The 15,325-nt window shown below is 56.4% G+C and overlaps 1 protein-coding gene across 2 annotated transcripts; it reads left to right on the top strand.

The window, feature by feature from the left end:
• The first annotated feature begins 1,591 nt into the window (after positions 1–1,591).
• Positions 1,592–14,330, top strand: PRIM1 (DNA primase subunit 1). 2 transcript variants are annotated; one of them, XM_077838590.1, is made up of 14 exons: positions 1,592–1,730; positions 2,712–2,869; positions 5,156–5,262; positions 5,602–5,675; positions 6,376–6,512; positions 7,016–7,074; positions 7,819–7,928; positions 8,637–8,728; positions 9,372–9,489; positions 10,162–10,231; positions 10,939–11,036; positions 12,210–12,308; positions 13,255–13,310; positions 13,855–14,330. In XM_077838590.1, the coding sequence occupies exons 1-13, from the start codon at positions 1,628–1,630 to the stop codon at positions 13,272–13,274; spliced, it is 1,245 nt and encodes a 414-aa protein (XP_077694716.1). In that variant the 5' UTR covers positions 1,592–1,627; the 3' UTR covers positions 13,275–13,310; positions 13,855–14,330. The 2 variants fall into 2 exon arrangements, with proteins under 2 accessions (XP_077694716.1, XP_077694715.1); XM_077838589.1 differs by having other exon boundaries at positions 13,255–14,330.
• Positions 14,331–15,325: the final 995 nt, after the last annotated feature.

Below are 15,325 nucleotides of genomic sequence, written 5' to 3'. Positions count from 1 at the left end.
AGAGCAGGGCCCCATCTTAGTGGGTGCTGGCCAGACACACAGTGAGCGGCCCCTGCCCCCTCGTGCTCCCTGGGATCAGGGTCTCCCACAGACCGTTTCCTCCTGCCCCCCGATAGTTAGATGCTGGCTCATGCCCTGAAGCAGGAGGATTTGTAATCCGGCCGCAGCATATTGTCCTTGTCACGCAGACCCTAAATCTCTCCCTTGTTCCTATTGGTATTTTTTGAAGATGGGGAGAGGTCGAAATCTGCACTGTCCACGTGAATTTCAGGATCAGCCTTGGACTGTGGTGCAGTTCTTCCCCCAGCAACCAGCCCTCTGTCCTGTGGAATCTCAGCACCTTCCCTATCGCTGGGGAAATGAATAATTAACTGCCCCAAGGTCCAGCAAATATCAACTTTCCCCCAGCGGTTCACCAGCCAGGGGGAGTGCATTCATTCCTGCCTGCCTGTTAGCGAGGGAGGCTGCGCTGAAGGGAGGCTGGGGAACCAGTTTCCGTCTTTGCAGCCCCTGGGAAAGCAGGGACACGATCGACTGGGCCCCAGCCTTCAATCAGTGAATGATTTGTGGAGCCCTCCCTACCCCCACCCCCGTGCAAAGGCTTCATGGCCACAGATTGCAAGGTGAAAACAGCAGGGCTCTGAGCATAGCGAATACCAAGCCAAAGCATAGATAGGTGTGGGGGGGGGTGCAGAGAAGCAATATGGTACTAGAGGAGCGTGGGCCCTGACCCCGTGAGATGGCGAGGATCTCCATGACACGCAATCAGTACAGGGCCTCTGACACACGGCCAGTCCCGTTCCATCCCGCCGCAGCTTCCCCCTGAACGATGCGTGTGCTGGGGGGCGGTGGCTGGGGCGGAGGGCTGTGTATGTGGGGACTAGGGTGACCAGACAGCAAATGTGAAAAATCGGGACGGGGGCAAGGGGTAATAGGAGCCTAGATAAGAAAAAGACCCAAAAATGGGGACTGTCCCTATAAAATCGGGGCATCTGGTCGCCCTAGTGGGGACGGGGGTGGCCCTTCCGGGCAGCGAGCCGCCGGGCATCGCAGTCGGGGGGGCTGCAGTCTGAGGCGGGACTTGGCTCCTCACGCCACTCGGGGCACTGGCCTTGCCAGGCGGGGGGCTCTGCTGCCCACGGCCCCCAGGGGCTTTGCAAGGCACCGTAGGCAGGGGGCTGGTTTGCACCTCTGGGGGCCCGTCCGGTGACTGGGGCCGCCCTGCATTGCGCTGGAGCCAGAGGGCTCGGGCTGCAGCACCTTGGGGTGCCCGGCGGGGAAGGGGCCTGCAGCACCTCGGGGTGCCCGGGGGGGGGGGGGGGCCTGCAGCACCTGGGGGTGCCCGGGGGGGGGAGGTGCCCCTGAAGTCAGGGGTTTGCAGGTGGGTTGCAAGGCGCAGCGGCCCCCAGGCTCGCTCTGCAGCCCCCAGGCTCGCTCTGCAATGCGGGCTGGGGGGGGGGGGCGCGGGTTCGCGTCGCGCCCCCGGGGCTGCCGCGGAGCGAGCCCCCCCCCCCCCCGGACTACAGCTCCCAGCCGCCCCGCGCCGGCCCCGCCCTGCCCACGTGCGCCGCGCGCGAGCCGGTTCCCGCGCGCGCCGGCCGGTCCCTGCCCCTGCGGCCCGCGGGCCATGGCCGGGTTCGAGCCGGGCTCCCTGCCCGACCTGCTGCCGCTCTACTACCGCCGCCTCTTCCCCCACGGGCCCTACGGGCGCTGGCTCAGCTACGGCGGGGGTGAGCTGGGGGGGGCTCCGGCCGCCGGGGGCTCTCGGGGGGGTGCACGCAGCGGGCGGTGTGCCCGGGGAGATGGGGGGCGTGCACGGGGGGGGGTGCCCGGGGAGATGGGGGGCGTGCACGGGGGGGGTGCCTGGGGACATGAGGTGTGTGCACGGCGGGGGGTGCCTGGGGGCGTGCCCGGGGAGATGGGGGGCGTGCCCGGGGAGATGGGGGGGTGCACGGGGGGGGCGTGCCCGGGGAGATGGGGGGCGTGCCCGGGGGGGGGCGTGCCCGGGGAGATGGGGGGCGTGCTCGGGGGGGTGCCCGGGGAGATGGGGGGTGTGCCCGGGGACATGAGGTGTGTGCACGGCGGGGGGTGCCCGGAGAGATGGGGGGCGTGCCCGGGGAGATGGAGGGCGTGCACGGGGGGGGGGTGGCCGGGGAGATGGGGGGAGTGCCCGGGGACATGAGGTGTGTGCACGGCGGGGGGTGCCCGGGGAGATGGCAGGGTGCCTGGGGGGGTTCACGCAGGGGGGCGGTGGGGAGGTGCACGGGGAGATGGGGGTGTGTGCACGGGGAGATGAGGGGTGCACGCAGGGGGTGCATGAAAGGAGTGGTGGGGGGTGCATGGGGATATGGGGGTGCACAGGGAGATGGGGGTGCATGCATGGGGGGGACACGTGCATGGGGGGGAGGGTGCATGCTCGGGGAGGCGGGAGCTTGTACCATGGGGGGAAGATGGGGCCAGGGAGCAGGACAGGGAAGTGTAAAAGGAGGGATTCTAAAAGGCCCAGGTCCTGAAGTTGGGACCCTTCGGGGGGGCAGCAGGGAAGGAGGGGATCTAAGGGGTGAGGAGCTGCGTGTGGGGGGAGCCCCAAGCTAAGGGAGCGGGGGGCTGTCGGTCAGGCTTGAGGGCCCTTAGATCGGGGTGTGTGCGCACTCCAGCATCTCCCTAGGGTGCTCAGACAGTCCCACGTGCAGCAGCCGTTTCCCTTGCAGTGGTGAAGAATTACTTCCAGCGGCGGGAGTTCTCCTTCACGCTGCGCGATGACATCTACGTGCGGTACCAGTCCTTCAACAGCCCCCAGGAGCTGGAGAAAGAGATGCAGAAAATGAACCCCTATAAGATCGACGTGGGAGCTGTGTATTCGCATCGAGTGAGTCCGGACTGAGAGATCCAGTATTCGCCGGTCTGGTCTACGCATTAAACGAACATCAGCGTAGTGATGGTGCTCCAGGGCGTCAAAATCCCTCCCCGCCCCGAGCCCCTCAGCTCTGCCAGCCTAACCCAGGGTGTAGATTCAGCTTGGTCGAAGGATGAATGCTGAGGGAAGTGGAGTTCCTTGCGTCTACACGATGAGTTTACAGCGGGAGAGCTATGGCACGGTAGCCGTACGATTCTAGCACCCGGAGTGTAGACAGGGCAGGTCACCCAGGCGGTTTATCGTTTTTCTTTATTGATGGAGAAACAGAGGCCCAGAGAGGGATGTGGCTAAACTGGGAAAAGGGATGACCTTGTAAATTATAGACCTGACCTTGTTCCCAGGTAATATAATGGAACTGTTGATACGGGACACGATAAATAAAGAATTAAAGCAGGATAATATAATTAATGCCAATTAACAGGGGTTTATGGAAAACAGATCTTGTCAAAGTAGCTTGAGATCTTTTTCCGATGAGACTGCAAGTTTGGTTGATAACGGTCATAGTGTTGATGTAATCCAGCGGTTCTCAACCTTCCCAGACCGCTGTCCCCCTTACAGGAGTCCGATTTGTCTTGCGCACCCCCAAGTTTCACCTCACTTAAAAACTACTTGCTTACAAAATCAGACAAAAATACAGAAGTGTCACAGCGTCCTATTACCGACAAATGGCTGACTTTCTCATTTGTACCATCTAATTATAAAATAAATCGATTGGAATATAAATATTGTACTAACATTTCAGTGTGCAGTGTACAGAGCAGCATAAACAAGTCATTGTCTGTATGAAATCGTAGTCTGTCCTGAGTTCGCTAGTGCGTTTTAGGTCACCTGTTGTAAAACGAGGCAACTATCTAGATGAGTTGACGTACCCCCCGGAAGATCCCTGCATACGCCTGGTCGAGAACCACTGATGTGATCGACTTCTGCAAGGCGTTTGACTTGGTACCACGTGCCATTCTGATTAAGAAACTAGAGCGATGCTAAATCAACATGGCACATATTAAATGGATTAAAAATTGGCTGACTGCCGGGACTCAAATTAATTGTAAATAGGGAATTATCACTGAGAGGGTGCGTTTCTAGGGGGGGTCCCTCAGGAGTTGGTTCTTGACCATGTGTCACTGAACTGGAAGGAAACGTCGAATCGTCACTAACGAAGTTGGTAGATGACACAGAAAATTGGGAGAAGAGTGAAGAGGACAGGTCACTGACACAGAGCGATCTGGGTTGCTTGGTAAACTGGACACACGCAAACTGTGTTTTCAGTAGGGACTAATGTAAAGTCGTACACCTAGGAACAAAGACTCCCGGGCCCTCTGCTCTAACCGTTTGACCAGACTAATCCTGAAGCCTGGGGTAGAACCCAGGAGTCCTGATTCATATTCTCCATCCCCTGCACCATCGGACTAGCAGGAGATCCTCGGAGTCCTGACTCCCAGCCCCGCTGCTCTAACCATTTGACCAGTTGTTCTCTATCAGGGGTAGGCAGAGATCTTCCAGGGGGTCCGTCAGCTCATCTAGAGATTTGCCTAGTTTTACAACAGGTGACATAAAAAGCATTAGTGAAGTCAGGACAAACTACAATTTCATACAGACAATGACTTGTTGATACTGCTCTGTACACTGAAATGTCAGGACAGTATTTATATTCCTGTCGATTTATTTTATAATTAGATGGTAAAAATGAGAAAGGAAGCAGTTTTTCAGTAACGGTGGGGCTGTGACACTTTTGTGTTTTTATGTCTGATTTTGTAAGCAAGTAATTTTAAGTGAGGTGAAACTTGGGGGTACGCAAGACAAATCGGACTCCTGAAAGGGGGGACAGCGGTCTGGAAACGTTGAGAGCCCCTGCATTTGACGACGCTGCCCTCCCAGAGCTGGGACTAGAGCCCAGGAATCTTGACTCCTGGTCTGGTGCGGGAAGTGCCATTTGTGTGGCAGGATCCCTGGTGCGGTGCGGGGTCTGCGAGACTCTGCTCCCCGCCAACCGAGGGAGAGAGCTGGACGAGGTGCTAGCCTGGGGCTGGGAGCACATTGCAAAATCCCCTGTAGCAGCCGCGGCGGCGAGGGCTGGTGGCCAGACCGATCTCCGTTGCCTTGTAATGCAGCGATTCTGGTGGCAAGTGAACGCAACGCCGCTGGCTTAGCAGGTCCCATGGAGGGATCCCCGGCCAAACCGGCGGTCGCCCGCGCGGGCCCCACGGCCGTCGAAACTGACCGGTTCTTCCCCTTCTGCAGCCAAGCCAGTGCAACGCCGTGCACCGGGGCGCCTTCCAGGCTCAGGAGAAGGAGCTGGTGTTCGACATAGACATGACGGATTACGACGACGTCCGGAGCTGCTGCAGGTATTTGCTCTTGCCAGTCGCTCCTAGAGAGCCCCAGTGTGGCACAGACATGTTATGAGACAGTCCCTGCCCCAACCTACTTGCAGTCTAAAGAGATGAAGCAGACAAAGGAACCCCATGTTACAGATGGGGAAACTGAGGCACGGGGTCAGGCCAAGGTCACAAAGGCGCTGCCCCAGAGAGTTCCCACCCTGGCTGTGAGCAAGGGGTAGGCAACTGGGCGTGGTTCTGACAGCAGGACGCTGTGGCTGCTTGGTCAGCCGTGCCCGGGTCATGGGGGTTTATACTGTGGAAGGCTCATGCTTACTCTGCCTTGCCTCTGTGCCGCTCTCCTTTCAGCTCCGCTGAGATCTGCTCCAAGTGCTGGACCCTTATGACCATCGCGATCCGGGTCATCGACCGCGCGCTCGTGGGCAAGTACCCGCCGCACCCCTTGGGGCCCATCACTGCTCTATTGGCCGGTCTGCATGGCACCGTTGGGGCTCGGCCGTTTCCTCCCTAACCGCATCCCAGAAGTCTGCGGTGGTGCCCCCCCCCCCCCCCCCCCCCCCCGCGCTCTCCAGGGAGTCCAGTCTGCACCTGGCTGGGAGCCGCCTTGGCAACTCCTATTTGGTGTAAAACGGGACCCATTTCAGCGGCCCGACATGTGGCGGTGGGACCCGCAGAGACCACAGGTCCCAGTGTGCATTGCAGGTCGAGATGGCACACTGCATGCTGGGATATGTAGGCCACATATGTGTTGGCGAGAGCCGTGCGGGGTCCTTTGGCACAGCTTGCGGGCTGCCCGCTCAGCCCGAGGGGTGCTGTTCGCCCTGGGCTCCTGACCAGCTCTGTGTCAGTTATGATGCCGCTCGTTTTAACCCGATTGCCAAGAGGGATATGGGCTAAGCCAGGAGGGGCAAGAGGGCTCGTAGGGCATGTGGGATGCAAAATAAACTGGAGCCTCTCTTGCAGACTCCAGAACATAACCCCATGTATCCTGGCCCTCTGTGGGACCTAGGGCACCCCAGAACTCTGCTCCACAGAGGTTTACCTGTTTCTTGTACGATCCTTCTTGTTTCCAACCCGAGCTCTGCGCTGACTTTGCTCCGTGTCTCCCCCCTCCCCCCGCAGAGGATTTCGGGGTGAAGCACCGCCTGTGGGTGTATTCGGGCCGGCGAGGCGTCCACTGCTGGGTGTGTGATGACGCCGTCCGGAAGTGGTCGTCTGCCATGCGCTCCGCGACGGTGGAGTATCTCACCCTCGTGAAGGTGCGTGGGAGCCGACGGGGCAGGGGTTGGCTGAGAAACTGGCTGCCTCCCATCTCTCTTCAGAAGCCAGGCTGTGCCGAGCACGGCAACGCAAGTATGGGGCCTGTCGGTCGTAGGTGCTCGTCTGGCCCCAGTCACTGCGGTATCAGCAATGGCTTTATCCTCACCCCCTTGAGAGCCTTCCCCCCCCCATTTGCACAACTGAGGCAGAATGGGTACGTCTATACTGCAAAAAAAAAAAAAAAAAAAAAGACCTGCGACAGCGAGCCTGAGGCCGGGTCTGCAGACTCAGGCTTGCAGGGCTCTAACCTCGAGGGCGTCTGTGGTTGGTCCAGAGCATGGACCCCAGCTGGAGCTGTGAGCATTCAGGTCCTCTGCAGATGGTGCCCTCGAGCCAGAATCTCCCACCCCGGTGCCTGGCGCTGGGCTCCTCGCTCAGCGCCTGGTTTCCGGATAAGGGGAGGGGTTGGGCTGTTTGAATAGTCTCCTCTTTCGCTTCCCAGGGCGGATCCGAAACCGTAAAGAAGGTGAACCTGACTGACCCCATTCACCCGTTCATCAGGTCAGTTGCCGTGACGCTGGATGGCATCTCATGTACCTCAGTCTGGGTTAGTCGTGTGCCGTGCCTTGCTCCGGGGCGCATTGGGCCTGGGTGTCGGTTGTACTCAGACCCCTCTGTGCCGCTTAGAGCAGCTTAAAGGAGGTGAGAATGACTCCCTGAGAGCCCCTCCGCAATGGTGTGGAGCAAGACATAAGGGGCTCTTCATCTGCTCTGCGCCCAGCCCCTGGCATAGCGGGCGGGTGAGGGTGTGACTAGATCGCACTTGAGTTATGGCTAATCTCTGCTTCCTGAGGGCCACAGGGAGAGGAGTGTATGCTGGAGTAGCCCTGGGGCTGCTCTAACTTAATCAGGAGCCAGGCAGGATCCTGCCTGGTCCCAGAATACAGCTTAGATCCCCCTCGCCCTACGTGCAGGGAGGAAGTAGCTGAGCATCAGGCCCGCCATGTGGCGATAGCTTAGTGGTTTGAGCATTGGTCTGCTAAACCCAGGGTTGTGAGTTCAATCCTTGAGGGGGCCATTTAGGGATTTGGAGCAAAAAAAATCGGGGATTGGTCCTGCTTTGAGCAGGGGGTTGGACTAGATGATCTCCTGAGGTCCCTTCCACCTCCAATATTCTATGATTGGATAAAGGTTAGGGGCATCAGGCTTAAATGCAGGCATTGTGTTGCCTTCCTCCGCCAAAGCGCATGGCAGCTCGTCAAGCTTCTTAGCTCTCTCATCTCCCCCCACCCCCCGTTCCCCCAGCAACTCGCTGAGTCTGGTGGAGCCGTACTTCGAAGAATACGCCCTGGTGGGCCAGGACATCCTGGGCAGCAAGGAGAGCTGGGAGAAGGTGGTTGCCCTCGTCCCAGAGCATATCCTTCGGCTGTTCGCGGGGCCTTTCCTAAAGCGCTGCCTCTGGGGATGGGGGCTAGAACTCGAGGGTCCCGGCTCTTGGAGTCTCCCAAGACAGAGGCTCTGCGTGCGGGATGCGCTGAGTACCTTCAGCTCGGCTCTAGGGGCGACGTCTGTCAAGGGAGCCAAGAAACGGTTATCGGGCAGTGAAATCAACGGGCCAAGCCTGTAATTCACGGGAGCTACCGCCTGGGGGGCGGCCCATCGATCGCAGTAGAGTGACCCCAGTTTCCACCTGCTGGGGCTCTGGGCCACAGAGTCCTGTCCTGCCTTCACAGAGCGCCCCTGGCCCAATCTCGGTCAGGGCTTCTAGGGGCTGTCGCGTTACACGCCTTGTGATAGCCCCGTAGCCGTGTCAGTTGGTCAGGTCTGGGTTTCCTGGGGTATAGCTGCGTTTTCCCCACTTCTCCGAGGTGGGAAATGCGCGTGGCGCGCCTTTGGCACAAGAGAAATACAAAGGCGTGTGCGTGGGATTGACGCACAGTGCTGTAAGCTCCGAGGGTCTTTGTCTGTCTCTGGGGGGTGCTTCACAGAGCCCCGGTCCCCATGCTACTGCCCTTCGGAGAGTGACCCAGCTGTTGCCTTTTGAATATTGGAGCTTCGGCGTTCCCTTGATGGGGAGTTGGCCCCTAGGAGAGCCTTGTTGTAACCCCTTAACAGCTGATCACCGGTTCGAGAGAGCCTGCTGCGGGAATTCCCCAAAAAGCGTGATTCGCTCCAGCGCTGGGAGCTCCTGAAAAACAAAATGGATAAATGCAGGGTAAGGAACAGCCCAAGAACGTAGCTGGGGATGGGAGAGAATCGAGGTGCTTTGTGGCTTGTTGGGGACGGTTAGTCTTTGGGCCCGATCTATTGATTGAATATTTTTTCCCCCGTTGGGTGCAGTGCTCTTTGCATCAGGTTCTGGGGTCTGATTTAACTTACTCTCTGCTCCTGCCCCAGCCCTATATGGGCCTCTGCAGTATCCAGATCTGGGCACGCCCCTAGAATAATAACAGTGCCGAGCTCTTATCTGATGCTTTCCATCCGTCAGCCTCAAAGTGCATTACAAAGATTGGTATCGTTCCCTCCCATTTTACTCATGGGGAAACTGAGGCACAGCGAGGTGGTGGGATTTGCCAGGGGCAGAGTCGGGGATAAAATCCAGGCTTCTGAGTCTCAATCCAGCGCTGGGCCCTGTTCGGATGGGGATGCCCTGCCCTGCCAACAGCACCCCACGGCGAGGGGTATTCCCTGGTGGCTGGTTCGCATCCAGAATCGGGGACGCTGGCTTTACCTGGGGTGGTGACGTCCTTGAATCTCCGGGGTAGGACTCTTTTTCCAGCGGGCGCAGAGACAGGGAGTGTATGGGGCCTTGTAGCACAAAAATCGTCCCCAGCCCATGACTGTCCGTCTGCTCCTAGCCCTCCCACGCGGAGTCGGAGATCATGTTGCAGTTCTGCTTCCCCCGGCTGGATATCAACGTCAGCAAGGGAGTCAGCCACTTACTGAAGAGCCCGTTCAGCGTCCACCCCAAAACAGGTCATGCACGCACACCGATGTAGGTCCCGCGGGGCGGGGCGGTCGTGTTATCCCCATTCCGCGGGTGGGGAATCTCGCCAGCGTGAGAAACTCAGCCAGCCGCCTTCCGCCCCGTCGGCAGCCCCCGAAGCCCCTCCTCGTTTCAGACCAGGGTGGGGAGTAAGTTCCCTGCCAGATGCTCCCCTGGCTAATGCAATGGGAGATCCTGGCGCCATGAGCTTCCTTTCGGGCAGAGAGCTGACGGTCAGCTCCTGCCTGCGGACCCAGGTCTCCATGCAGTCCAGAAATCCCCACCGTCTTTACCTTACCTTCCTCATCTCATACCTCGGCCAGTGTAATTTGCAGGGCCTAATGAGCCCCGTTGCACTAGGCGCTGTCCAAACACAACCAAAAGACAGTCCCATCCCCTGCCTGGGCTCGTGGTGAGCTGTGACTGCATCTCTCTATGCTAAACTCGCTTCTGTCCCTGTCCCCTCCCTCTCTTCAGCCCTGGCTGTGTGTCTCCATCTGAGACTCGCAGCAAACCGAGGTTGCTAGCTCTTTAGGCCAGGGGCTGTCTAGCTTCTTTCTTGCGCAGCTTCCAGCCCAAGGGGCCCTGACCCCTCATTGTGGCCTCTGGGTGACACAGGAAACATGCTGCTGGTAAGGTGATGCTGGTTTTGCCTCTCCTAGGTCGTGTTTCGGTCCCGATCGATTTGCAGAAGCTGGATCAGTTTGACCCGTTCGCCGTTCCAACCATAAGGTACCAGTGATGGGCCGGGATTGCGGGACCCCTCTCTCCGCATGATGGGGCCTGTCTGGCTGTGTAACACAATCACTTCCGAATGCTGCTTTTCGTTCAGTCTGGGATTCCAGCGTCGACGGGCAGAACCTTTTTGATTTGGGGGGAGATCAGGAAATGGGGAGAGAGAAAATGGGGGACACCCAGAGCCCCTGCCCCGTGGGGCAGATGTTCAGCCATCGAGGCAAGCCAGAAGGAGAGGAGACTTCATCCTTCCTAGCATGTGTTGTAATATGAGGATCTTTGGTCAGGGAGAGAGCGCGCCAGCCACTTGCCAATCCAGGGACCGGGGGGAGACAAAAGAAGGAGACACAGAGCTCCTGGAATGGAGCAGGGGACAGTGGGAGACTCAGCCCCTGGCATGTGGGGGGGCAGGAGGGGAGAATGGAGCCTCCTAATGAGTGCAGAAGCAACAAGCGATCCCCAAGGTATTTATCAGCACAAGGTGGATGGGGCCAGTTGGTTGGTTTTTACACCGCGGGGCAGGGAACCCCTCTCTCGCGTAATCTGTCCGGCGCGGAGTGGGCCGGGTCTGCGCTCCGCGAGTGAGCAGCCGTGCCATGAGGCTGCTCTGTGCTGATCTGTTTGGTGGGGCCGATCGTGGCTACAGGCTAACCAGCGGCGTTGGGTAGCCAGCTCTAAGGGACTCTCACTCTGCTTGTTCTTAGCCGCCTCTGTAGTGAACTGGACACGGCTCATGAGGAGGAGGAGGAGGATGGAGAGACGGAAAACGAGGCGGAGCCAGTGCCCAAGCGTCGCACCAGGGGTGAGTGGCTGGAGGCAGTCGTCCTGAAAGATGCTGCTTTTATTAAAACACGTTAATATGGAACCACGGAAGAGAGCGTGGTCTAGGAGACAGGAGACCTGGGTTCTGTGCCTTGCTCTGTGCCCATGGGCAAGGCACTTTGCCGTGTTCTGCCTCAGTTTCCCCTCCCAGCCTCTCTCATCTGTTTAGCTTGCAAGCTCTCCAGGACCGGGGCTGTCTCTTGCTGTGTGTCTGTGCAGCGCCCGGCCCGGTGGGGCCCGAACTTCGCTGGTGATGCTGTAGAACAAAGAATATTCTAACAACTGAGGTCAGGCATGGCAGCTCCGTCTGGGCGCGGGGGAGACTAGCTTACGTATTGACCCAGCGGTCAGTCTTGCAAGTTGATACCCCTCTTTCCTAGTCAGTATTTCCAGTCCCCAGAGCGGCCTCAACCAGGTTCCCCATGTTCCTAGAGCCACTCGTCAACCAAGGGGCTGGCTCAGTTTCATGCAACGGCCGGAGCTGCTCCAGGGCGCACAGCTCAGAGGTCTTCAGCTCGCGAAGGGGAGGAAAGAGGCACCCCCTGGAAATTGCTGCACCCGAAAAATGAGCTTCCAAAGTAGAACAAAAAGTGCCCCCAGCTTTAGAATTTTTCCCAACCCTAGCGGCAAACTCCCAGACATGTGAATTAACTGCTGCAGAGCCCAGTGGCATTTTCATAAGAATTAACCCCTTTCTCTTCTACAGCGCTTTTCACATTATCCCCTGTTTTACAGATAGGGAAACTGAGGTACACACAGGGGAAGTCACTCCAGCAGGGCCAGAAATTGAACTCAGGTCTCCCGAGTCACAAGCCTGTGCACTAGCCTCTAGGCAACACTGCCATTCTGCAGTGGCAGCATCCCACTGCAGCAATGTGAGCAATGCTGGGGGGGTGGAATTTTCCCTGTACACCTGACACAGTAAACCCGCGCTGAAACTACGAAGGCTAAGTTACGATACAGGCCTGGACGGAGGTTGAATTCACGTCCCCTCTTGATACAGCCAGCCTTGAGAGCCCAGGTGTGAGGGATTGTAACATGGGGCTCTCAGGGCTTTCCATACAGGAGGAAGTGGGGCTGCATGGCAGGATCTCCCGCATCATGCTCTGTACGGCCAGCAGATCCTTTGCACATGTCTCTCTTTGTCCCTTAGACTACAAGAAAACCAGCTTGGCTCCTTATGTGAGAGTCTTCGAACGGTTCGTGGAGGAAATGGACAAGTCTCGCAAAGGGGAGCTACTCAGGAAGAGCGGTAGGGGCCAAGGAGGGGACTGGGTGGGGCTTTTCCTCTTCCAGGCTGCTCGAAACCTTTCAGGGCTCTCCCTTCCCTGCAGAAATGTGGTCCTGACTTCTAAGCGTGGGAGGGCGATACTGTCCAATGGTCAGTGCACAGCTGCCTGGGTTCTATTCCAGCTGTGTCACCCTGAAAAGTGACTTCAGCTCCCCTTAGGTTGTGTCCTCCCTGCAGATAAAAGGGGTGTTCTTCACTCAGGTTAATCCAGCGCTGAAGACATGGCAACTCTGTTCTTAACTCGGGTTAGCTGCTGTGAACTCTTTGGGACTGAGATGCGGCAGAACACCGAGCATGGTATGGCCCTGATTTCAGCCGAAGCCTCTGAGCTCTGCTGTAATACAAATAGTTAATAACAAAGACCCAGGGACCTGCACATGGTGGCTGAAGTGACTACGGACGGACAGTCTTAGGGATGAACTGCATTGCTCTGTTCAATGAAAACGTAACCAAGAAGGTTGTGTGTCTTAATGCCCGCAAACTTCCGCTTACTGCAGCCATACTCAGACCGGGTAGCTCTTCGGTGTGTCTCCTGCCGCTCTTCGCAGCACGTGATATTAAAACACTATGATTTAATTATTAGCCCATCAGGGTGCTTTTACTGTGTTATAACTGATTGTAGTTGATCAAATAATAATACCTAGTCAGTGATTTTGCTGTGAGAATAATATATACGTTCAATATTTCCCCGTCATTCTGTTAAAAATATGAATATAGAGCACCCATCATCAATGAAACAATGAATTCACATGCTGGCGGCTCTGCTGGGGAATGCTGAGCGCTAATTTGGCTCCTGAACTGCTGCGATCTGAGAATCACTGGCTTGGAGGAAAAGAAAGGCAGACATATAATAAGCCACAGGTGCAGCTTTCTCTGGTGCATAAGATCCTGTGTTTCTTTCCTTTAGATTTACAAGGAGATTTCTGAGGATTCTGGCGTCTCCGGGGGGAAAATCTACGTCTGGTAAGTCCAGCCAGCCGTTACAAGAGCTCTGATCAGGACAGCGGACTGTTGTAGTTCCCTTATTCTTCTTGGCATTAAAGGCTTTACCCAGCAGACTTCCAACAAAGAGAAACCCAACTGGTCTCGCCTAATGGAGGAAGAGGATGTTCATTTTGCAGGGGCCAGCATGAGCCTGGGCTTGGAGCACGCGCTGGGAGAAGGCCACACCGTGGATTGTTGGCAAGAAATTAGAACTGCTTCCTTCTGCGTGAGGCAAGGAGATGGGGCATGAGCTGATGTCAATTCCTCCCCTTGTCTGCACACAGCAGGTGGCTTAACCCACCCAGCCCTGTTTGTCGGCACAAGGGCAAGGTGGAATTTTACCTGCCTGACCAAGAGCCATTGGTAAAGTGGGAATTAGGAGCAGGGGGATCGGATCCCAGCTGGCTGATTCAAGAGGAAGGGAGGAAGTCTCATCGGCTGATAGATTCCAAGGGACCAGGGATCTGGAATTGGCACCTGGCTGGTGCCTGCAAAAATGACCTGTGGGTTTTCTTTCTATCAGGGTAACTCTGCTGAGACTGAAGCTGATCCTTCAACCCGGGGGCAGGCAATGGAGATTGTGTCTAGATCGCTGTCCTTTGTCAGCACAGAAGGAAAGAGCACCCTGTGCTCTGGGGCAAACCATTATTAATGGAAGAAGCTGCCTGACAGCCCCAGATGCGTGAGATTGGACCATTGTATTCGTCATTTCTAAGCAATGGTTCCCCAGGCCCAGCTCTTCCAGATTTTGACCTCGACTGACTTATTCCAGACATCAAAGGCTACTCCAATTGTCCCTCTTCCTGCTTAACTGTTCCCTTCTGGCTGCAGCCTGTGTAGTCCTCTCCCTGCTGTGGGATTTAATTCGCAAGCTGTTTATCTCGGAGTGTCGAATGACTCCAGGCAGCCTGGGTCTGATGGCCCAGTAGGAGGCGGTCTGTGCATCCTTCTTCTGTACTTTTTTATGCACAAAGAAAACTATTAAAGGGTTCTGTTGAAGACGGTCTGTCTTTCTGGTGGTGGTTGTGCTGTGGGCTGCTGGTTGGGTTCACGGGGCATGGTTGGGAAGTTATCCAGTGATCTGAAAAGATTACTAGACCCCATGTCTCAGGGGAAAGAGAAGAGGTGGGATTACAGCTAGGTGCAGGACTGGAAAGGTCTGAGGGATACAGTGAGTGACAGGTACTTGGGTCCCTGGCTCTTCCATTTAGTTTGTTGCTCTCCCTTTGTGTTTTAATGCGTGAGGTTAGTTAGTGAAGTAAAGAAACAAACATGACTCAGGAGTGGGATAAAGTGCAAACCCTCTGCAAGTATCCCCTCGCCACTCCAGTTCTCCCAGAGCCCTTTGGCCTTAAAGGTTCATGGTCAGATAGTTTAGGTGCAGGGGTTAGCTGTTTGTGGTTTGTTTTCTTTTTTAGCCCTCTCCTTTTCTAGACAGCCAGTCATTTAAAGTCATTGCTAGGCAAATCAATTTGCAAGAGTGCCCCCTGTTGACCTTCAAGGGGCAGTATCCACAATTTCTGAAATTGACCCAAAAGTTATTCCAGACCCGGCACCATCCCCCTGCTGGCATCTGTGGGTTTAAAATCACATTTTGTTTTTCATAGATGTTAAGACCTATTAGAACATCTCAGCTGACTCCCTGTATAATACAGGCCAGAGAATTTCACCCAATGACTTCTGCATTGAGTCCCCTAACAAGTGTTTGTCTAAAGCACATCTTCCAGCAAGTGGCCCACTCTTAATTTGAAGACCCCCAAGAGATGGAAAATCCACGATTCCCCTTGGAAGTTTGTTCCAGTAGTTAATCACCTTCACTGTTAAAAACCTGTGCCTTATTTCTCCCTTGAATTTGTCTGACTTTAGCTTCCAGCCATCGGTTCTTGCTCTGCCTTTTTCCTCTAGATTAAAGAGCCCTGCAGTATCCGGGATTTTGCCTCTGTGAAGGTATTTATACACTGTGTTCAAATCTCCTCTTAGGCCTCCTCTTGATA

The sequence above is a fragment of the Eretmochelys imbricata genome, chromosome 20, assembly GCF_965152235.1.
Source record: "Eretmochelys imbricata isolate rEreImb1 chromosome 20, rEreImb1.hap1, whole genome shotgun sequence".
NCBI classification, from domain to species: domain Eukaryota; kingdom Metazoa; phylum Chordata; order Testudines; family Cheloniidae; genus Eretmochelys; species Eretmochelys imbricata.
Note: the sequence above shows the minus strand (reverse complement) of the source record. Positions and strands in the feature narration are given on the sequence as shown.